The sequence below is a fragment of the Perca flavescens genome, chromosome 15, assembly GCF_004354835.1.
Source record: "Perca flavescens isolate YP-PL-M2 chromosome 15, PFLA_1.0, whole genome shotgun sequence".
In the NCBI taxonomy this organism is placed as follows: domain Eukaryota; kingdom Metazoa; phylum Chordata; class Actinopteri; order Perciformes; family Percidae; genus Perca; species Perca flavescens.
The window spans coordinates 21,258,635-21,283,420 of record NC_041345.1 but is presented as its reverse complement, the minus strand read 5'-3'; the positions used below and the strand labels follow the sequence as shown (position 1 = coordinate 21,283,420).

The window sequence follows — 24,786 nt, the reverse complement described above, 5'->3', positions numbered from 1 at the left end:
ACATTGATTTCACTTGAACATTTGAGGACAGAATATTCCTTGTTGCTGTTGATGCATACAGTATTTAAATGGCCCGAGGTGGCTATCATGAGATCAAATACCACAAAGAAGACAATCCGGAAGCTAGGTGAAATGTTTAGTTGCTTTGGATATCCTGCACAGTTGGGTTCTCATTCATAAAACTGTGTGTAGGATCCTTACTAAAAGTGTACGTATGCCCAAAAGCCAAAAATGGCGTACAGCAAAAAAACAAATTTATAAAACCGTCCTGTATTTGGACTGGGATGGCACGGTTCCGGCACGTTGCCCTCTCTACTGGACCCAATTCAGTACATAGATCCAAGAGCACAGCTTTAGGGAATTTAAATCAGCATATCAGCCAGTCATCGTCATGGTCCCTGAAGTCTCTTTCTCTCCTGTTTCTTCCATTGGCGTAGTCCTCCAGCAGGGCCAGCAGTGCCATCATGCAGCATTACGCACGGGTTCACCGCAGTATTTATATGTTTACAACAATTTGTGATTGTAGACACCTTGCCAAAATCACAGCATCAACTAGTGGTATCCCCCACCCCGAGATACAATTTGAAGACGAAAGTCTCAGGGAAACACACTTTTCTTCATGCAGGTTTAGTATTAAATGTCGGACCGAGGCTTACTGTGGCTGTGTCCCAGGGGCTGTTGCCCGCTATCATCCCGACAGAAGTCTCTAAGCGTCTGGGAGTGAGGCAAACGGACTGGAGTGTGTTAGCTGGTCCAACTCAAAATTAGATTAATCTTATACCCATTCAGCTAGCTAGAAAAAAAATGCTGTATTACTGTTTTATTTTTTATTTTTGTGTGTATATTTCTTTGACATTGTATTATTGACAATTACTCTACAACATATCATGTGGTGTTTCCGGGCATTTCCCATGTTTGACGGAAGTTCAAGCAACTAGAGGGGCTAGATGGTTGTATGACGCCAATAACAGGCGGCCAAACACGTAAGTCATTAAATTTACAGATTCTCAGGGTTTCAACATTGTTGGAAACATTTGGGGTAATGTAAGTGCGTACTTACATTATTCCAAATATAATTATTTATTCATAAATAATCAATAATTAATTTATAGTAATAAATAATTATTCATTATATATATAGGGATTTTTAGACATTTTAATGCAGAAATATTACTTGGGCTATTAAATCTTTAAATGGTCCAAGATATAACACAAACATACACACGCACACACACACACACACACACACACACACACACACAAGCGCGCGCACACAAACGCGCACACACACACACACACACACACACACACACACACACACACACAGTATTTCAACACCTCCTCTCGACTCCATGCAGCAGCCTTGGCTGTTACCTAGTTACAAGCAAGAGACGGAGGGACTGTTATAATGTTGCAGTGGTGACTTCAGTGCATCAGTCGGTCCGAGAACAGACGGAGGGGAAAAAACTCACCGACAAACACTCCGGAGGACCGGAGCGGACTGTTTTACGGCTGAGGATAAAAATAAAACACGTCCTGACTAAACCAACTGCAGCTGCTCCTCTCGCGTTGTTTCAATCAATAAATCCTAAATCAACGTACGAGACCGGGCTTAAGAAGACCACGGTTTGAGAAGTCTCATCGTAAAGGTAAGTTCAAATAGTAGGCTACATTTAGTAATAATTACGGACGTTTTTACCATAAACGAGAGAGCCGTGTCTAACGTCCGTGTCTCTCTCCTCACTTCTGCGTTGAAAGTGAAGATCGTTTTTGACAACATTAAACCAAGAATCATAACACAAAAATCCCTTAAATGTGTTTAATTAACCTACTTCCAGAGGCGGGTTTAACAACTTTTTAATGGGTGGCACAGATGTAAAGTAAACAAGTAAAATGAGTAAAAATGTTTTTTTTTTGTTTTTTTTGCAATAGCCTAATAAACCTTAGCGTGCATTATTCATTCACTGTAAATGAATGCCAAATAAACACATTTTTCACCATTTTCCGACATTTAAAAAAACGAATCGATTAATCGAAAAATAATGGACAGATTAATTGTTAATGAAAATCATCATTAGTTACAGCTCTAGTCTTTTTGTGGTCATTCCGAATCTCTTTCTAGTTGTTTTGACTTTAGTTGTATTGCTTAGTTTTTTATTGTTATTTTTATTTTTGTTGTCTCTTCCCGTCATATTGTGTCTCTTCATGGTCATTTTGCACTTTTTAAAGTCATTGTGTTTCTCATTGCTTCTCTTTACTCGAACAACAAAGCCCATTAGCCTCAAGATTTTGAAACTAAGCTGGATTTAATTGAAAGTTTCTGGTGGCCTTTTTTTATAAAGTAAGCAGTGATAACTGAGCATGCATCCTCTTATTTAGCATTATAAAATGCTAAGCAGTATATAAACACTTTACAAACAACGGCAAAAGGTGCAGGCAAAGCTGCAGTGGGTACAATGAAAAAAAACACCAGGATTTGAAGTAGTGAGACCTCTTCCTGGAGTTCACCCACTCCCCCCTCTTTCGCAGGGGATGGAAATAGGATGGAATAGGAATGCTCTCTCTTTCTGAAATGACCTGTAATTGACTAAAGTCTCCCATCACGTCTAGACTTTTCAGAGACTAGAATCAGAGCCAAGAGGAGCTGCAATGTAACCGAATGGGGCAATTGTGCACCCTCGATTTTTGTCCACTAAAAGTGATTTTTTTTGCAACTGAAAGGCTCAGATTGTTATTAAAAGTGTTTGACAACAACATCGATCTCACGAGGTGACTTCTGTCTGACGACAGCGGTGTGGGGAGTGAAACGCCAGTCGGAAGAAAGGTGTTCTAGGAGCCTGCATGTTTTTTTGGAGTATAGGCTACAGAAATGACAGGATTGTGTTGTTATCTAAGTTTTTCAATGCCATGGCTCAATATTTAAATGTGATGAAGGTGCACAGGAACCAATCGAGAGTGCCAATTAGCTGACGACCGGTGGTTGAAGGGGAGGAGGCGGGACGCAAGACAACTGACAAATGGCTGAATATGATTGGTTTAACTACCAATGAAACAGCTGAATCTGATTAACTACTGACAAGTGAATGCCATGGAACAGCTGATCAATTAGGAGTGATGAAAAAAGGAATTTGAAGTCTTCCTGAAAGAACTTAAGCTGAGCTCCATTAGATGGCCACCCATATTCATTTGAGCCAGAGTATACAGACGAAGAGCGGACGAGGTGAGAGAGAGAGAGAGAGAGAGAGAGAGAGAGAGAGAGAGTGGCTGCAGCTGCAGAGTAATTCGTACGATTATGGTATTGTGTCATCAAAAAGATTTTCAATAAAACCAATGGTTCGTATTTGCTCATGTTGATTAGAGGGGGATATCCTCTGACGTGGTGACACAGCGTTGTGTAGTGTCCGAGGTAAATCACTGGACACATCCAGACCACAGAAATCTGGCGGCAACAGGTCCCATTCCTGACAACATATTCTTTGGGCATATAGGGGCACAGCACCCACGGGAGCACCACCAATATCCCGATCCTCGCAGCCCTCCAGCCGCTGCTTCACTGACCCAGAGGAGAAGCCTTGGTCACTCTTCTAAAGCCCCAGGATGAAGAAATAACACTTTTATCATTGTGTCTCTCTCTCTCTCTTTGTCCGTATACTCTGGCTCAAATGAATAAGGGTGGTCATTGAACTGTAATGACCTCATCCACATTGTCAAAATCATTTAAATACTGAGCCACCACGGCACTGACCATCTTTTAGATAACATGAGCCTATCATTTCTGTAGCCTATACTCCAAAACAACAGACTACCAGAACGCCTTTCTCCCGACTTGCGTTCCGCTCTCCACACCGCTGTCTTCGGACAAGAAGTCTCCTCGGGAGATCGATGTCGTTGTGAGACACTTTTTTTTTTTGAAGATTCTTTTTTGGCCATTTTAGGCCTTTATTTGTTAAGGACAGCTGAAAAACATGAAAGAGGGGGAATGACATGCAGCAATGGGCCGCAGGTCGGAGTCAAACCCTCGGCCGCTGCATCAAGGAGTGAACTTCTATATATGGACGTGCACTCTACCAGGTGAGCTACCCAGGCACCCATCAGACACTTTTAAAAACAATCTCAGCCTGTCAGTAGCAAAAAAAAATTGACAACAATCGAGGGTGCACAATTGCCCCATTAGGTTACATTGCAGCTCGGTTTGCGCCGGAACGTCACTGCGATCTCGCTCAATACTACAAAGATTTGTCACATCAGTCTATTAGACACAAATGCATGGGGAAATGGGGGTCCAGGTTGGAAAAAAAAATGTACCCTTTAACGCATGAGGACTGTGGACTGCTGTATCTTGTTCTGAGAATTGTATCATGATATATTTTTTACAGTCAGTTCTGCTTGTTAGAGAAAACACGTTTTTTTGGGGGGGGGAATTTGCAGATGACTGCTGTTCGTCACCCGTAAGAAACCGAAAGTCAACGTTGATTATTTTAACTTACATACTAAATTAACTCACATAACATATTTAACTAACGTCACATACATGATACGTAATATACTGAGAATGTGTTTGACAAGAAGTTTAAGAGCCAAGAGGAAGCAGCATCTCTGCGGGATTGTTTATTTTCTTTGAGTATGAGAGATATTTCACCTTGTGCTGCTGGCCTTTACGTTAATCTGACAGCATTCAATTCAAACTTGTGCCTTGATTAAAGTGACACAGGTTACATATATATATATATATATATATATATATATATATATATATATATATATATATATATATATATATATATATATATATATATATATATATATATATATATATATATATATATATATATATATATATATATATATATATATATATATATATATATATATATATATATATATATATATATATATATATATATATATATATATATATATATATATATATATATATATATACATAACAGTAACTACGGTTGGGTTTTGATTTTAATAATTCTCGATGCCCATAACTTCAGCCATGAGATTGGCCGGGTAAATTGCCATCTCATTTATGTAAAGGGGATGCATGTCTTATCCCTCTCCTCTTGAAAATGAAGCTGGAAAAAGAAACAAAAGGGGAACAGGATATTTCTATCTTGATCCTTCAGCCCTTGAGAATGGCATGTACCTCATATAGAGAATCCGTGCAAGACAGAATAAGTTTTGCAAAGTTTAAAGCTAAAGCCAGGTTTGGAGCTGCGTGTGAATTCACTGGGTTTATTTAGTCCCTCTGATTCACAGAGGAGAAGCCTTGTTCGCTCCTCTAAAGCCCCAGGATAAATGAATGACATCTTTATCATTGTGTCATACATATAACTATGTCCAGTCCACATGGGCCAACAAGACACCATAGATTCATACAAGCCAGGACCAGAGGGAAACTTAAACATCTTTCAGACCATCACTCTCTACAACAAAACATATACTATATACGTAGTACTGCAAAAATTAGGATAAATACTGATATTGATTAAGTAAATTAAGACAATTTGTTTTTGTATTGAAAGTTTTCTAAAACTTTGTGTTTAAATATGCAAATGAGGCATTATGTAATGCTAAATTTAGGAGAAATCTACAGCTGCAAACAGACAAAATGTAGTCAAATAAACACCTGTGTAGTTTTGATGTTTTCTTTCCACTAGTCTGAAAGAAGACATGTTAAGGAAGCAAAATAGCACAATATCCCAAAGTGCATAAAAAAAATGTTTTTAAGTGTACTGTCTCACTTTAATCTATAAATCATTCACAAATATTGCAAAAAGAGATGAGAGAAAATGTTGATAAACTCATCTTCAGTTATTACGGTGTGCTCAAAGCAAGGAACTTCTGAAAGCGAAGCTACACACGCCCTCTACGGACATGAGACGATGACAGAAATGTTGTCTTATCATCCAGTAAAGATTTTAGAGTGTTTGCTGAGGGTCCTGTGTTGTTTAAATATGAATCCGAAATAAATCATCAAACTAAGTGCGACATCGCTAAGCCTGTGTTCATTTTGATCTGTGAGAGACGACACGTGGTGTGGTCTGTCATCCAGGACGAGTGCAACCTGACAAACTGATTATCAAAAGTTAAGGAATTTAAAATGCAGACACAGATAAGAGTACAGATTTGTGTTTTACAGTATCATAACTGAATATAACAACAATATATTTTGTACTCACTTTAAGATGAATAATTAAGTGGCAAAAACATTAAAGCAATCAAATGAAATGCACAAAGATAAGAATTGCAGCATATTCAGACAACAGAGTAGTTCAATATTCTTATATGAAAAGATTGATCAGACAGTGTTCTGTTCTCACGGATGATTGCCTGAAATCAGACAATTTGAAAAAATCTTACTCAAGGAGATGGTCAAATATATTTCTGACATTTTTTAAGCATAACTTACTAACAGCTCTGCTTTTACTGTCAGTATTGTGTGATAACAGAAACCGTACAAATGATTATTTTGTACCAATTCTTTTAAGAGTTTGATTCGCACCAAGTTTGCACTGGTACGTACTGCCTCCAGGAAACAGCTTGAGTATGTCCAACACTGACAAAAGCTCTCGCCCTCTCTGCTTTTATACGTGACCAAACTAACTGCCAGACTTATAAATGGAAGCATAACAACATACGCATTTTGATATACTTTCATCATCTCAAGGTCATTTCTTTATTTTGCTACTGTCGGTGGATTTTTGTTTATTGACCGTGAAAATAATATACAAGTAGCATCAACACGATTACCACAGTAAGTAAAGTAAAAACACTTCTTGATTTCATATTTTATCAGTTTTATGTTCTATGCTTGAATACCAAATATTTGAAAACTCAAGCTACTCAATTTATTAAGACGTCCAAGGCAACATAACACTTGAGCTTCCCTGCACTACTTAAAAGCACAACACATAAATAAGCTGCCGGATTTGTGTAGTGTACACTCAGGGAGGAAGCTTCAATCTGTTGCCACTGGACGCCATGAAGACACTGTATGACACAGTATGTCTGTGATAATGTTCAACAAGGTGTCCTGATTTTAGGAAAAAGTGGACTGGTGGTTTATTCTTCAGTGTCTATTATTGTCTCTATCAGGACACCTGTGTGCATGTTTGCATGACCACTAACCAAAAACTAAAAGACTGCTCAAATTATCACTTTGAAAGTAAAAGCGTTAAATGTTAATGTAGTGTGAAGCATCTGTATCGTTGCTACGGTTACCACCAGATGAATCCACCTTTCTCACTTATTAAAACTGTAAATTAAAATGATGTTCGTGGTTTACTTATATATGACATTTAAGGGCAGTATTTATCACGGCCGCAGCCCAATATTTGTCCAATGGCAAAACACACATACACTTTTGGATCGTAGTAGACTGATGTTAAAATGAAGGCCATAGCTATAATTTATCTACATTTTCTTTCAGCCTTCATTCTTTCTTCATTCTTTAATGTAAACCGTAATAATATTATAACATTCTCCTCCACTCACGTCTGCTGAGGTCCCAACTGTTTAGTTATTAACTGCTTGGCAAAACGCCGAACATTCACTCTCGGCTTTCAAGAGGAGAAAATACAAAAGAAAGCTAAACAAATACGCTATTCAAACAGCTCTGCCAATCTCTTTAACCATGACCCTGACCTGCCTTCTCACTGCTCAGTCCTGTCAGTACTGAGAAATCAGTGCAGAATGATTGGCTTTGTGAAGCAGGAGAGAAGAACAATGGACTGTGGTTTTAAATTTTGATCTCTTGTGTTACAGACAGCCTCACAGAAAATATTAAACTACGGTATTAATTAGTTAATTTCCACGTTTCTCTCCCTCTTTGTCCCGGCTTTTACAGATTCAGTTTTAGTTTCTTTTCACATGCTTCATGTACGTCATACCTTCATCCATTACATGTGTGTTACTTACGAACTCAGAAGCTCATTCGCGACTAAGGATGCTTCAGTTTTGTGAACGACTTAGAAGGTCTTTTCTTCCAGCATTGGTCAGATGTGTTTAATGAACACTGTGGTCTTTAGATGTAGCACCTATCAGCTGTTTATCATGACTCAAATGCCTCTTTATGGTGTTCTTTATTTGTTGTATTTTGTATTATTTGTTGTGTACTGTGAATTTAATGTCTATATTGTATGTTGTCTGTACGAGTTGATTGGGTGGCATGATGAGTTTTTCCAATTGGGAATTAATAAAGTTTTGTAATATAATCTGATCTAATTTATTTGCTAAATCTGTGCTAGGTGCACTTTGTTGCATTTTTTTTTTAAATTATCGATACACTAACTTTTCCACCTCATCCAAGTATAAAAACCAACCAGTCCAGTCTTCCAACCCATAAGACCACATAGGTTGCTTGTTCCTATCCTCTAATACGACGCACAGGTGTGTTTCCTAAATTAGCTACCCTACCCAGTCGCAGCAGACCAAAACGTCCTCATCCCTAAACGTAACGGTCACAGTTCATGGTTAATGTTGTGAAACGGTCACAGTTTGGTCATGCTTAGATGTAGGAAAAAGATCGTGGTTTGGGTTCAAATCAGTACATTTGTTATGTTACTTCACTACCGTGCGTAAGTATATGACTTACTTACACATGTAGCCTCGCATTGCCAGACCTTCCTCCACAGCGCAGCGGAGGAGGGTCTGGCTAGTCCACACAGCATTCCGGGGTGGGACAAAAAGGTGCTCTGATTTATTGCCATTTCTTTAAACCAATCACATCCGTCTTGGGTGGTGCTAAGCGCCGGACGGAGCTACCTTGCCTCTGCAAAATAGTGTACGTTCAAAGGTTGTTTTAGTCGTGCAACAGAAAACTCAGATTGGACAGATAGTCTAGCTAGCTGTCTGGATTTACCCTGCAGAGATCTGAGGAGCAGTTAACCATAGTCCTCAGAAATCCACCAGAGTTTAGATTGCCAACACAAAGAAAGTGGAAGGTGACGGACATCCGGCCGCAAATTAAGGACATCCGAATTCCCGGCGGCTCCTGTCCAATCCCGGAAATGAAACGTCGTTGATATAGACTATTACACATGTGATATAGTTAAGTCTGTTACATAAAGTTAAAATTACTCAATGTTAACTTTTTGTTTCAAACGGGACACAGACAGCGGTCTGCTGGGTTAAAGTCCTGTTTTTTTGAGCTGAAACGTACTGTAAAGCTCCAGAAAGTCAAGGGGAGCTGCAGATTCAGATGATAATTCTCTGTAGGTTCATCACTACGACCAAGTATGAAATGTCATAAAACGATAGTAAGCACAGTGCCAAACCTATGCCCTGTGTACCTGAATGCATCTGTTGATCTGTGCTGCTGTCAGGATGACGCAGCTTCTCTCTGAAATACTCTGAACCTTTCAAGTGCTCCAGCTGTGAAAGACTGACCTTTGTGATGGATGCTCAGCTCGCTGCTGCAGCAGTGCTCGACAGCTAAGATGTTGGCATTTCCGCTCCTGCAGCGAGCTGCAGTTCAAACCTGTGTGAGATAGAAATGTTGTCTTGCTTGTCTTTACCTGCAGCTTATCATCGTTGTGTTTTTGATTGATTACGTGAATATATTTAGTCCTTAAATTGTGTGGTGATAGAGCACTGGCAGTTATAAAAAACCTTATCTGTAATTCTTTAACCCCCCTATTTAGCATTCTAAAAATATAAACATTTAACTCGCTATAATTGAGTAATAAGCAACTATAATATCATTGTATGTCTCATATGAAGACATTTTATATTATTACAACTGCATTTTACGAGGTGTAGAAGTAGATCTAATTTTAAGAATTTTTAGCTCGTAATACAACTTTTTTATTTGTGTTTTTAAATTACTTAAAACATGTCTGAAAAGTATCTCCAAATTTAACCAGACCTTATTATAATTTAATATATAATAGTTTTGGAAGCTATACTGAGAAACCTTGGGGACTTCCTAATTAACATATTTGTGCAAAAGAAAAACATTTTGCTTAAACCATATGTGATTAAAAAAAGTAATTTTATGTTAGAGAATAGTGTGTATTATTGTAAGTATTTGTAATGTCTCTCGAGGTTTTTAGGGGGAATTTTAAACTCTGGATTATTGTATTGATATCTAAAAAATACCTGTGAAAATGATTTTCACAGGCAATTTAAAAACCCTTCATTCAAAATAGCACCTTACTGTAAGTCGTAAATAGTTTTGTTGAAACAGTAAAACATTTTGGTGTTAATAATTAATAATTATTCCACTAGGATCAGCACTTACTCTGAAGAAATGTGCTTCCCGTTTGTAGTACTCGTTATTTGTGTCTCGGTCACTTGTTTGAGTTAGCCAGCTTTCACCTTCAGCAGCTCCGCTAGCTGCAAGTTTGTTCTGCACTTCTGGTAAAACATATTGTTTGGTTAGTCCAAGATTGTTTGTTTGAGTGAACTTTGACGCCCAAATTATGATGTCAACTACGATTTGAAGTTGTACTTAAAAATTCAGTCCTGGTTGTAACAACAATTGCATTTTACTGTAATAAGACAGCAAACGAGCAGCTACTTTCTCAGAAATATGACAGAAGAGCAGCTGGACTATCTGTTTACAGAGCAGCCAAACCAATTCATTTTTAATATTATGTTGAAAATGGCAGTATCTTGTTTTGTAGATGCATATTAGATACAAAATTGCAATCGATGCTAACCTCTGTGACAAATACATTGTTTCCTGTGAAACATTAAAACCCACCAGTGGAATGTGGAGCAGCAGCAGCTTTTTGGTTATCATTAGCAGTAACTTAATCTAGCTCTGATACGATGTCACAGGAGTGAATAGTAAACAGTGAAGCTGTTATCAATGAGATAAAATGACGCTGCGTTGTTCCATGTAAATCCCTGCTATTCATGTGTGTGTGTGTGTGTGTGTGTGTGTGTGTGTGTGTGTGTGTGTGTGTGTGTGTGTGTGTGTGTGTGTGTGTGTGTGTGTGTTAAGGCAATTATTAATTATTATTCTTAATTACTAACATTGAAAACAACTAGTGTAAATATATTGATATTGCTTAAAAAAAAAGAAAAGTTGAGCATAAAGCTTTTCTTCCATGTTATAGCAGCCCTGTTCCCTTGGAATTACATCTCGCTATACTAGATTACTACAATATTTTCCTAATTAAGGGGTCACAGTGAGGCGGTTGTCAGGGTGGTTGGTAGATGTGCAAAGTGTAGGACTTTTACACCAGAGACTGGGTTCACATCCCGATTCCTGTCTGTGGTTCGGTTTAGGCAACAGAGGCACTTAAGTTAAGGTCAGGGAAAGATTGTGGTTTTCAGTTAAATGGTAATAAACATGTTGTGTCTCAAGTCATTACAGACCTTTTCTGTATTAAACCACAATCACAATATTTCCCGGACATGCCAGTGTTACATTGTGCCTCTCCATTTAGCCACATTCCCACTTCCCCATACCCCTTTATTGCCATTTATACCTGTCCAACAAATACTCTTAGACATTTCCTCATGCTCTCGTTTTCACTTTCCTAATCACCCCTGCAGTATATAATTGGCCCATTTCCTCTCAATTCCCAGCCAGATTATCAAAGTTGCTTCTTGCCATTGCTTTTAAGCCTCTGTCCATGGAATAATGATTCTTTGGTTTAGATAAGTTTACCTGCTGGCTTCCTGGTTTTGACTGCATGCCTCTTTATTCAGTAAGCTCATGTACCTCCATTTGGTCAATAATAAATCCCTGATTAGGTCCTTTCCCTGCTGCCTCACACTCACCGGCGGTATACACTACAAGTGGAAAGTATGTTGCACAATCTGATGGGAAATCAACATTATGTTACTTTAACAGTTCAGAATCAGAAAAGGTTTTATTGCCACAATAAGTACACTTATGTGGAATTTGCTTTGGTGAAAGGTGCATCGGAAACAAACAAACATATTAAACATGAATATGAAATAATCAATCAATACAGAAAATCAAATATATACATACAAAATAACTGTTGCATTAGAAAAAAAGAGGCTGAATGGGTTGAGTGCAAAATTTGCAAAGAATATATGCAATGGGCAGATGTCCAGGATGAAGGTTAGTTTAGGGTAGTGACTATGGATGGGGTTACTAGAAATTTGTGTTTCCTTCAAATCGTATTTGCTTTTTGCAAATTAGTTGTATATAAAACATGATTTTATGGGTCTGTTTACACTTTATATAGCAGATGTGTGTAAATAATTTAAAACTTCAAGCTGTTTCAATCTGTCAGCTTTTGATCCAAATAATTCTGTGTAGAGTGAATCAGTGGAACAACAAAGTGGAATAAATGTGTCACCGGTAACAGCATGACCACAAGGGAGGAGTCCTTGATACAGATCAGACCGCCAACCAATCAAAAGCAGGCGACATTAGAAGATTCAAATACAGATCTTTTATCAGATGTTATTTTCATGAAGTGTTCTGGGTTTCTCCTCTGACAGCTGCAGCCTCTGGTTTCCGAGTCAAAGCAGATGTGTGCAGAAAGTCAGTCTGTTAGTTAGTATTCAGATTGTAAGGCTGGGTTGCTGTATTGGTTACATGACCTGCACTGATTGTTCTCCGCTCGCGCCATTCAAAGAAAAGAAAGACAGACAAGGTCTTGACACCGACAGTAGTTCAGAACCTCAATTTAAAATTAATTTCCTCTTTCAGAGACGTTTGAATGGCCCCCAAGTGTTTAGTATGAAGATTAATGAGGCAAGATGAATCACAACATCAAATACCATGCAGATATCAGACTTCAGGGTGTTTTGAGATGAGAGATGTATCAATTGATTTCTCTGAGTCATCACAGTTGACGTTACAGCTGCACTACAGTTAAGGTTTGGCTGAAGGAGATTTCTTTCAAGATGATTCTACTAATTGTTTGCAACTACCGTATTAAATATTTCCATAACTGGTTAATCTGTTAATTGATGTCTTTTTTTTTTTTTTTTTTTTACTTTTATTGCAACTCCTTCACTTAATTTTACAATCTATTACCGTACAGTGCAGTAAAGTTGTCATATCCTTGCAAAAAATGTTTTAAATGCATCTATGCAATCCACCCAGTGCTGATAATAATAATGATAACATAACAGAAGCAACCTACATAACTAAAGAAAAGTTAAATTCAAGAAAAAAAGAAAAGAAAAAAAAAATATATATATATATATATATATATATAGCAAATATATGGCTTGAAAAATGACTGAAATGATTAATTGATTATCATAATGCAGATACATACACATACACAACAGATAAAATGGGAGAATAAAAGTTACAGCGCAGCTACAGTGCAATGCAAGAAATGAATGAATTGTCCCTAATTTAAATTAATTTAAATGAAATTGTACTGATTTCACTCAGGGGTTTTTATGCCCAAAACCAAACATCATAAAAATAAGTGGATACAAGCTCACGGGCTGTTTTTGCAGCTGTGTTGAAGGTAAATGTGAGTACTGTATAAACACTGGATGAGGTATCCAAACACAGAAGTCCATTTATGTTTATGAAAGCTGCAAAGTGTTTCATATCCAGAAAAATCCAAATGTGATTTAATACACTTTTGTTTACACTTAGCCACATACACGTGTCTCCGTTAGCATCACAAATCTGATTGTAATCGGTCTGAGTTTTTTACTGGCACGTAAATCAGGTTCGCCTTAATAAAAAAAACACACACAAAAACAACTTGTGCACTTTACAACAGTATCAGAAAGTAATAACTAGGTAGCTAACAGCTATCCAACACTAACACAAATATCCATCTCGAAGGCTTCTCCGATGCATTTACACTTAACCCTTTTAAGCCTTTGTGATATCAGCTATCCAATCTGCCCAAGAAACATAAAGTCACTGAGTGTAAATGGGATCACCCACTTTTTTGTGTTATTTTTATGTGTGCTCTAGCTTACTGCTTGACAACATAAAATCGTTCTGTTCCTTTTAGCCTTTTAAAATAAAACTATTGGTCCAAATTGTGCTATTTCTGTCATTTTTCTTTGTCGTTTATCAGCCATTTCTTGTGTTATGAGTCTATACACTAACGGTGAGATTTTCTGTTTAAAAAACATTATGAACATGCAGGCAAAACACAAACAATTTTAGCAATATTAAAAAGGTTTATCTTCATTCATGAATGATAATAACTTGCTACAATTGAATCATATATGCAGTCACACTGCCGGAGCTGCAAAACGAGACAAGAGGGACGCATTTTGGAAAAATCAACTATTTAATGGAAGGAGAAATTTGTACTGAACCATTAATAACTGCAAAGGAGCATCCCAAATAACATCTCATCATGGGTTTACAGATTGTAGCTGTGATTAAAGAGAAGCTTCTGGTCCATAACTAATATTTAATTAAAGTATATCAGCTTAGTGTACTTGGAGCCAATTTATGGATCTAATCCGACTGATCTAATCCTAGTTATAATGAAATAAGCCTTCAATAGCTGCATGAAGCCTTGAGCTGAGCTGTTATTATTTTATTAGATTCCCCCATTTATCACCTATAGGACCAGGACAAAAATGTAGGATTATTTCTATTTTCTCTCTTTGAAACATTTTCACTGAAAAAAAAAGAAGAGAAAGATCTGTCCTTGTTTTGCTGCCATGTGCTGCCATTTATTTGGTTCTGTTTGATTTACGACACTGATTTCTGGGTTTTCTCTCTTGCTGGTTTCTATGGTGATCCAGATTTCCAAACTTAGTCACAAGGATAGGGAGATATTGAAAAATGATTAATGTGAAATTTCATTTGGTGAAATCGAAAAAAGCTACTCAAGTCTCATAAAAAGACATACAGTACATTTGTTGGTTATTCTTGTTTTCCTATTTTCCTATTTCTTTTAAATTGAACTCCAGGAAGACAGAGAGGCTGAATGACGTTTTTTGTCGACTGCAACTGTCGCCATCGAGGTGTCAATAATCTTTTAGTCGGTTTGTTTGATGAACTCTATCAATGAGCTCAGGATACATCTGTGTTTTTCTCACTGTTGATTTTCTGAAAGCAACATGAATCATTTTGGGAAAAAGAGATGGTCAAAAATATTTCCTCTGAAATGGTGCTCATGATGCTTTTATTGGGACATGATATTGACTACTCTGTGGTACAGCTGTGTTGTTAATGTAGCGTGAAATTAAGTAGCAGGCCTCCATATACCTTAATGTTGTCTTTTGTATTACTGGATACTTGAAATAGTGGATATTTCTCTTCATCAGTTTTAATGTTCACAATGGAAATGTTTGTTTACCAACCCCAGTGAAAAATAGGAAACATATAGTGCAACATTTTGGGAAATACACTATTTCTTTCCAAGAGTTTGATGAGAAGATCAATGCCACTCTTGTGTCTGTACGATAAATACGAAGCTCACAGATCCTTTTATTTCCCTTATATTTTAGGTGTTATTTTCACAAATTTCTGTGTAAAAGCTCAAAAAGAGACCAATTAGTGACACAGAAATTTAATGAAATACATTAAATACCATACAGATATCAGGTCCAAAATTTGCACCATTTACTAGCCAAATGCTGGTAAAATATGCAAGTGGCTGGTAGATTTGCTTCAGTCACCAGCCAAAAAACAATGGTTATCTCTTGAGAACTTGAACATTCACTAGCCATTTGGCTATTGGACAAAAAAGTTAATTGTGGACCAGGCTTCAGGGTGTTTTGAGATGGGGGATTTTTTACTAGTAGGCTAAACGCTTCTGTCACTATTAGTGACAGAAATAGCTAGCTTAGGCACAGCAGTGCTTTGAGCTATTGTAATTTATAACATTAGCATGCTAACATGCTCACAGTGATGATGCTAACATGCTAGCAGGTATAATATTTACCGTATTCAACTAAGTTTAATGTGTTAGCATGCTAACATTTCCTACTTATCCCTAAACACAAAGTAGTTCATAAAATGTAGCTTCTGGGGACCATGAATATTTGTACAAAAGTAAATGACAATCCACTTAGTTGTTGACATATTTCAGTCTGGAGCAAAATATTGGACAGACCGGCCTACATTGCCATCCCTTGCCCCACACAGCTAGCATGGTTAATATTAACCTGAATAAATGGTCGTTCTTTTGTTTCTTTTTGATTTCTACATTAAAATGAGTGTGTGAATGGGTGGGCGAATGCACCAGCTGTTAGGTTTACCAAACATGAGTCTCCTGAAACCACACAGTCTCACCTCCATGTGTCCTACAGCCCACTCCCAAGTGTGTTCCCAGTTCATGTTAATCTAAGTGCTGCTGGGTTGCTAATGAAATTGCCCACGTGTGGGAACACACTGTTTAATTTACCTGCCGTATCAGTAGGACCAAATATAGCTGCTGTGGTTAAATCAATCTACCATTTTCACCCGGTTTTGATTGTTTCCTTTCTGACTCATCATTTCCCATCTGCTTTCCATCATTTTATCTGTATCATGTGTTTTTCTTTTTGTCTCTCTGCCACTTGCCCTCTGAGCGTTATCTTTGCCTGTGTCCTGTGTTTTTCATTGTAAACATGTTGATTACATTACAGTATTTTATGATTGCTTTGTGCTCAGTTCTCACAACAGTTTGACTGTGTAAAATACCCAATCGACTTGTTTAATCACTGAAACAGTGCATGTGTTTGGAAACGTCTTCCTATTTTAACATAACTATCCTCATGAGCACTATTGCAACATAACTGCTAATTACTTCATTAACACTGTCATACATCTTAAATGTATGGGTAAGGGGAATGCACGAAGTTGCAATGTATTGAGGTTCTGTTGCAGTCGTTTTAATTGTTCTTTAAGGTAATTTTCCTGCATATCAGCTTACTGTATTTTACATGATGAACTTTACAAGTGATTGAAATAATAATACGGTTTAGGTTCTTGAATTAAAAGCAATCTTCTTGGTACACACAGGACAAAAAAGCACTGAATTAGTCTCAATCATTATTTTATCTTAATCTACTGAATGTACTGCAGTCAGACTCATCATGTATAGGCCTATTTACAGTAAAACAATACATTCAATAAGAAATTCAAGATATTACTAGATAAGTAAAATAAACGTACAAACTTACAAAATGCATTTCAAATACTGACTTTTTTTTGTAAATTGCAGGCTTTTTTATCATTGCTAGATGAATGATATTGAGGAAATGATCACTGCAGTTTGTGTTGATGAAAATTAGATGCTGTAAAGCCAAAGCATTTGTCAAATACTGTAACAGGCACTCGGAGCAAAGATGCACTTGAAATTAATTGAAACAATCTTGTAATAATAATGCTTAATAATATTCTTTTGATTTTAACCACTGGAAACATTTTAGTTTTTTGGTAGTAGTTGTCGCAACTGTCCTTTCAGGTTTGTGTGTTTTTTTTAGTTTCAACATTTGGGCAGATTTGATATCATTTACAATTCAATCCTTCAACAAGTCAATGTGTAGTGAAAGTGTGTGATTTTAAAGTAATATGGAACACTAAGTCACTTAAAGCAACACTTATTGGAAGTAATAATAGCTTATTGTGTTTGTAAAAAAAAAAAAACTATCTTGTGTCCTTGGAAGACCAAGATGTGTTTTATTTGATGTAGGAAACGATTCAGTCAGATAACTAATTGATTTTTTTTTCCCATCCCAACAGATCAGATGGGCTGGAGCTGAGACAACAGAAGGACAAAGCCACAGAAAGAGCACATCTATGGGTGTCATCTAGCTCCCCGGGCTAAAAATTGATGGATGACATGTGGGAGAACGGCAGTTTCGCCAGCCCCTCGCCCGGACTCCCCCTGTTTCTGCTCATGTTTAACGACAGCGATCTGAATGAGACGTTGTCCAACTCCACCAACTCCAGCATCCCAGTTGTGTCCTTAGGTCCTAGCGTGGCAGGGGTCCTCCTACCACTCATATATATAATCGTGTGTATCATCGGCCTGGGCGGAAACACTTTGGTCATTCACATTGTGCTGCACTACTCAAAGATAGAGTCAGTGACCAATATCTACATCCTCAACTTAGCCATCGCTGATGAGCTCTTCATGCTCAGTCTGCCTTTCCTGGCTGTTCAGAACACCCTCCACTCGTGGCCGTTTGGCTCCTTCATGTGCCGTCTGGTCATGACTGTCGACTCCATCAACCAGTTCACCAGCATCTTCTGCCTGACTGTGATGAGCATCGATCGCTACCTTGCTGTAGTCCACCCCATTCGGTCTTCAAAGTGGCGGCGCCCTCAGGTGGCCAAAGTTGTGAATGGCACTGTCTGGGCTCTGTCCTTTCTTGTTATTCTGCCTGTGGTGATCTTTGCCAACATCCAGAAGACAGGAGGTACCTGTAACATCGCCTGGCCACAGCCAGCTAACATATGGCGGGCGGCTTTCATTATTTACACCTCCACGGTTGGATTCTTCTGCCCTCTTCTTATCATCTGCTTCTGCTATCTGCTTATCGTCTTCAAGGTCCGCAGCTCGGGTAGAAAAGTCCACGCCACCTCCACCAAGCGCAGGAAGTCAGAGAGAAAAGTGACGCGCTTGGTTGTGATTGTTGTTGCCGTGTTTGTGTTCTGCTGGCTGCCTTTCTACGCCCTCAACATCCTCAACTTGCTGGTTGCGCTGCCCTCAGAGTACCAGGGTTTTTACTATTTCGTTGTAGTGCTCGGCTACGCTAACAGCTGTGCCAACCCCATCGTCTACGCCTTCATGTCAGATAACTTCAAGAGGGGTTTCCGGAAAGCCCTCTGTCGCTCCACGAGGAAGGTGGAGAACCACGAGCCCATGGAGCTCCAGCAGCAGCAGCAGCAGCAGCAGAGGGAGGGCAGGTCAGCCCTCAAGCCCAGGGAAAGCCTGAGACGGGTATTCAAGGATGAAGAGGAGTACGACGAGGAAGACGTCTCGGAAATGACTGAGATCTACAGAATCGCCCAAAATGGCAACAGCAGCTTCCAGCCGCAGAGCTTGCAGCCGCTGTTGTCCGAGAAAGGAGCGACTCCAGGAACAACGGAGCCGTCGTCCCCAGACAGGAAGGACAAATCTGGGGACGTGAAAGGGAAAGATCCAGCCAACGGGTCAACACTGACTGTACCGTTGCTTCTGAATGGAACCAAAAATGGGAGCATTAAAACTCTGCCAGAGGAGAACTTGGAACAGAGCACCTCCCTGGAGATAAGTTACTTATAGTGTAAATGACGGACCGTAACTTACTTGAAGTGAACTCAGTATTACGATACAGGGCAGCCAACACTGAACTGTTTGTAATGGAGCAAAAAGCCCATTCAAAATGTATATATAATGAAGACTTAAGAAAACTTAAAACAAGCCTTATAATTAGCTTTTTCTGATCAACAGACTCAAAGTTTCTTTAACATTTGAAGGATATACTAAAGCTTCACCAACATACATAATATATTCCTGTTTATATTGTGTACATATGCATGAATATGAATGTACAAAGTTGTGCCTTTATTTACTATTATTACATGTATCTTGTTAATTGTTTTACCTTTTTATTCCATAATGTGACAATCATTTGCTCAAATTGGACTGATTTAAGCTCAAATCAACATTCACTGCAACCATCTACACATTAGCTGAACATTGATGCTATTACTTTATTTTAGATATGAATCCCATGCCTGTAACCGCATCTCCTATTATTGTGTTTATAAAGGTTTTAAGGGTTAAATGTAATTGCTGCCAAGGTTATGTTTGAAGGTTTTAGGGAGGTGGTCAAGGTGTATGGTGGGTGTATAAAGTGTAGGACAAGGTTCACATCCTGAGTCCCATGTGTGGTTAGGTTTAGGCAACAAAAGCATTTTGGTTAAGGTTTGTGAAACATCTTAGTTTTATTTAAATGTTCATAAATACATTGTGTCTTGGGCTTCAAGTCATTGTTTCTGTATTAAACCAACACCACAATATTTCTCTAACTTGAAGTGCTGCCCATACCTGAACATAACTAAAAATAAAAAATTTAATTTAGCTGTTTCTACAAGTGGATATTGTATGAAAACAAATATTCATATTTTGCAACTTTGCAGGTACAGTTCAGTAACAATGGGCCTCATGCAGGAATGTTTTTGTAATCTTATCCTAAAACTCAAATTTTTCTATTTGAGGTTTGCTCATACAACTGTTCCAAGTCATCATACTGGACAAACTTGTTAATTAACCTGAAAATAGTGCGTTTTAGCCTGATAGACTCAACATAATCAACACGTCTAAAATTGTCACATACGACTGCTTGTTTAGCTCCGTTTGTGGGAAAGTTTCATTCACAAAAATGTTGTTAAAAGAAGAGCTTCAAGTCCTGCTTTCAGGACAAATATAGCAGTATCTGTATATATAAAAGAAGATAGAAGATCTTAAAGGTCCTATACATGGTGCTCTTTGGATGCTTTTATATAGGCCTTAGTGGTCCCCTAATACTGTATCTGAAGTCTCTTTCCTGAAATTCAGCCTTGGTGCAGAATTACAGCCACTAGAGCCAGTCCCACAATGAGCTTTCCTTAGTATTTGCCATTTCTGTGTCTGTAGCTTTAAATGCTATTGAGGTGTGTGGCCTTGACCAACTGCCATGCTTCATTTGTTTGCAAGCCATGATGTCTCTCTGTTTCTCATGGGCGGGCCAAATTCTCTGGGCGGGCAAAGCAGAGAAAGGGGAGGTAACCTTGCCCCTTATGAAGTCATAAGGGGGAGATTCCAGATTCACCCATCTGTGCTCTCAAGGCAGAGCAGAATACCCAGGGCTCGGTTTACACTCATCACTATTTCTAGCCACTGGTGGACCATAGGCAGGCTAGGGGAATTCATATGGCCATGAGCCATGTGTCTTCAGAGCAGCAATGTACTGTGAAAGTCACAGATATACTTGACGTGAGAGCATTATACAGTAAGTGATGTTGCACTGTTGGAGCGACAGAGAATTTAGATTAGATTAGATCCAACTCGATTGTAATTGCACAGAGTACAGGTATGAATACAATGTAATGCAGTTTCACAGAGTAGAATGATACTGGACAGAGACCTGCATTAGCACCCTGAGGCAGCTGTCTCTGCTGTACTAAGATATGTCAACAATTAAAGCTCTCAGTAAATTGGAAAACCGTGATAATGATGTTGATCATATGGAACATATGAGGTATAATTTTGTGTTAAATATGCCTTGAGAATTGGTGAATTTTACAAATTCAAATCCCTAGTATGTGCCTATTAAGAAGGAATCTGTTGGTTTGAGTGGCTCTTTCATCATCCCGAATGTTTCCTGATCAAAAAAATGTAATTCAAGCGGCAAAATTAGTTGTATGCAAACATATTTTCTAAAAGACAGGGTTGCATGCCTTCACGTGGTACAGAGTTCTCAATGACTAGCCTATATAAAAACATGCTTATGATTATTAGCTTGTATGTACAGTAATTGGCTTACATCAAGGTCCTGATGTTGGGTGTTCTCTGAAATTAATCTAAGATCTGTTTTAGCTGAGATGTGGTGACTGTGGTGAAGGATTTACTTTGTCTTTTACATTATGGTTGGAGAGATTTCCTGAATGCATAAAGTTGTGTGTGATAAGTTTGCACTCGTAACGATTACATCTTGTTGTTGTTGTTGTTGTTGATGACAGACAAACCATTCTGTGCTGCCTGATGCTTGCAGATCAAGATGGATTGGAAAACACATGATGGAGATGGAAACAATACTGCTTTTAATCATTTCTGTTATTATAAACAAAAACAAAAAAACATCATTTTCGGCATCACTGTTCTATCCAGTACAACAGAGATTCAAACAGGTAATTAAGAGTATTATGTTAAGTTAATCATCTAACATTTTGTTTTAAGAAGAAACTTTTAGATTGTATTAACATGGCTGATAAACAATTTCAGTTATCAAGTAAAACCAACTCACACTGGTTTTAGCCGCTACTAGCACAACACACTCAAACTCTTGTCTGTCTTGAGTTGCATTGTGGATAATTTAGGCACCAGATTTTGACAAGGAAGTTTGTAGAATACATTAAATAAAAAAGACTCTGGTCCAGCTGCATCAATTTGGATTCTCTTTTTTTTTAACTGTCCATTATGAGTCAAACAATGTTCTAGGAGTCCAATACTAAATCAGTGGAGGGAAAAAATATAAACACTATGGGACCAGGATCAAAAGATAATTTAATAAAGTGCCTGTTGTAATTTACCTACTCAAAAAGAGGTTCCTGAGTTAGCTTAATGTTTATTACATTAATTATACAATTATCAGACGCAAATGTTGTTCTGTTTACTCCACTAAATTTATTTGACAACTAAAGTTACTTTGCAGATTCAGACTAATAATATGAAATATAATGAGTAATTCAATTACAATGTATTATCACAGGTTAAGATAAAACTTTGTTGATCCTCTGGGGTAAATCTCCAAGCTAACCAGCAGTAAAGTAATTAAAATAAACTCCACTTTTACCAGCGGCAACATCAAAGTGATGAAAACATGACTGCATCATTAACTATAATCCAATAATATAATAAACATGATTCTAAAATGGTCCATTATACGGGTGTACTTTTACTCTTGGTACTTTGAGTAAGTTTTGATGCTAATACCTTTGTTTTACTTAAGTAAAACATTGAATGCAGGACTTTTGCTTGTAGCAATGTAGTACTGATAATATCTTCTTCCAACACTGCTTTTGGCCCATTTTACTGTGTACTGATAACTTCAGTGCAGTACCTGAGTAAATGCACTTTTCCACCACTGATTACCATGCAGGTAAAAAAAAAAAACATTCATCAGAAACTCACCTCAGAGTCCTTTATTCATGAGTGCTGGCACACCACACCCTTCCTTCGGCGGTCACTCGAAACGAGTATGACTGTCCTCTCTGTCGGGTTGTCTTATTTGTGGATCCTCAGGTGGCTGTAAAGGCCAATCCGTGATGCACAGATTCTGCTGCAATGTGGGCATTGGAAGGTTGAAGTGGTGTATGGTGGTGGAGCCTGTCTCTGTTTGTCCTTGCGGTGTTGCCGCTTTGCTTCTGCGGCACGGCGGAGTTCTATTTCATGGTGTGCGGCACCTTCCTGCACAGCTTTTTTCCAGTAGTCCCTGTTCAACGCTAGATTCTCCCAGTCGCCTGACGTGATGTTAAACTTTTTCAGGCTGGTCTTAATATTGTCCTTAAAGTGTTTCTTTGGCCCACCAGGGGCTCGCTGTCCTTCTTTTAGCTGGGAGTAGAGGATCTGTTGTTGGGCATGTGGATGACATGACCTGTCCATCGGAGTTGGTACTGCATTATGATGGTAGTGATGCTGGGCATATTTGTTTCCCCCAGAATGCTGGAGTTTGTTCGTCTGTCTTCCCAGTTGATCCTCAAGATTTTTCGTAAGGCTCTTGGATGGAATAGTTCCAGGGCTCTTAGGTGTCTGCTGTAGGTGGTCCAGGATTCCACTCCATACAGCAGAGTTGGGAGAATCACAGCTCTATAGACCAGGAGCTTGGTTTGAGCCCTCAGGTCTCGGTCATCAAAGACTCTTGTCCTGAGTTTGGCATAGGCTCCGCTGGCACAGCTCAGGCGATGGTTAACCTCAGAGTCTATATCAGCTTTGGACGAGAGAATGCTGCCAAGGTAGGGGAAGTGTTCCACGCTTTCCAGAGTGGTGTTATCCAGTTTCTGACCGCAAATGAGATGTTCCCTCTGGACGCGGTAATCCAGTTGGGAGATTATAAGGCAGGCTATTTTTAGGGCACCTTTTTTCTAGCCCCTTCCCCATGTGGGGTAAGCAGAGCGGATCCTAAATAGGACTGCTTAGTCATGGGTGTAGCTGCCGAAGAGCTCTTCTGCCTCGTTCCAAGAGCCCAGCGACTGACTCTAACACCCATCGCCTGATGTGCCAGCTCATGACTAGGGACTTCCAGACTACACAAACCTGCCCCCGTCGCCACTTGCTGGTTGCCATAGGAATTTATCCGGAGTGGTAGGGTGGATCCTTTGTGGAGGACGCCTGTGCGTGGCGTTGTTTAACGTGGGGAGGCTGGTGCACAGACAGCCACCACACGGTCCTTGGCAGGTCTGGGTCAGGGTCCAGTGGCATGGAGTCCAAGACGACTGGGGACCCATCCCTGCTGCAGCCTTCATCCGCCTTCCCAGCCGTTGTGATGCTACACTTAAGTGAGCCATCATCCTCCGCCTGTTCCGCCGTTGAGGTCTTTTGTCTTTTTTTTCAGGGTGTGCTCCCTTAGCCTTTGCCTATATAGGCTACCCACAAGGCAGTGGGACTATTTACCCATAGTGGTTGGCGGGTGCATGGGCATGTCCACTGCTTGGTGGGCCTGCACAACGTGCCTCTGGGGCCCACTGCTGCTCCGAGATCCCCTACAGTTCAGCCTGGGTCCGCTAGGGCCCAGTTACCGTGTGTGGCCACGAGGAGTCTTGGCGGTGGAGAGGCTGTGTACCGACAGGAGGAGACTTACGATCTTGGCTCCTCTTTTTGCCCCTTGCACAAGGGCTAGTCGGTGGCAGTAGCTGTAAGCAGACTGTAGCAAGCAGAAGCAGCATGCAGCATGCAATAACTACTAAACTACAGACACTACTATCCCAGTACTACTGCACTGATGCATCACACACGCCCTGTGTGAGTTAACTGTGTCTCAGTGAACACACACACACACACACACACACACACACGGCACACCACACACTAGGACAGGGACACTAGTTATATTTAGCTTGCTGTAAATACAGTCCAACTGGCTGTTACTGTGTTGCTGGTCTTCAGCCCACACATGCATGCTCACCCTTCTGCAAAGATCCACTAAGGAGCATGAAACCATCATTAAACG

At 39.1% G+C, this 24,786-nt stretch overlaps 2 protein-coding genes across 2 annotated transcripts in view; one reads left to right on the top strand and one right to left on the bottom strand.

Annotated features, from left to right (window-relative positions):
* The window catches only part of LOC114568959 (cytohesin-4), a 70,747-nt gene extending 46,185 nt beyond the window's left edge, over positions 1-24,562 (bottom strand). The window contains exon 1 of the mRNA XM_028598650.1: positions 22,752-24,562. The gene's annotated coding sequence lies outside the window, so the exon portion shown is untranslated. The remainder of the gene's footprint in view (positions 1-22,751) is intronic.
* On the top strand, positions 17,669-19,831 carry LOC114568957 (somatostatin receptor type 5). Its single transcript, XM_075447447.1, is given in 2 exon segments — positions 17,669-17,695; positions 17,697-19,831. Coding segments are annotated over 2 exon segments (1,470 nt in total). The 3' UTR covers positions 19,140-19,831.
* Positions 24,563-24,786: the final 224 nt, after the last annotated feature.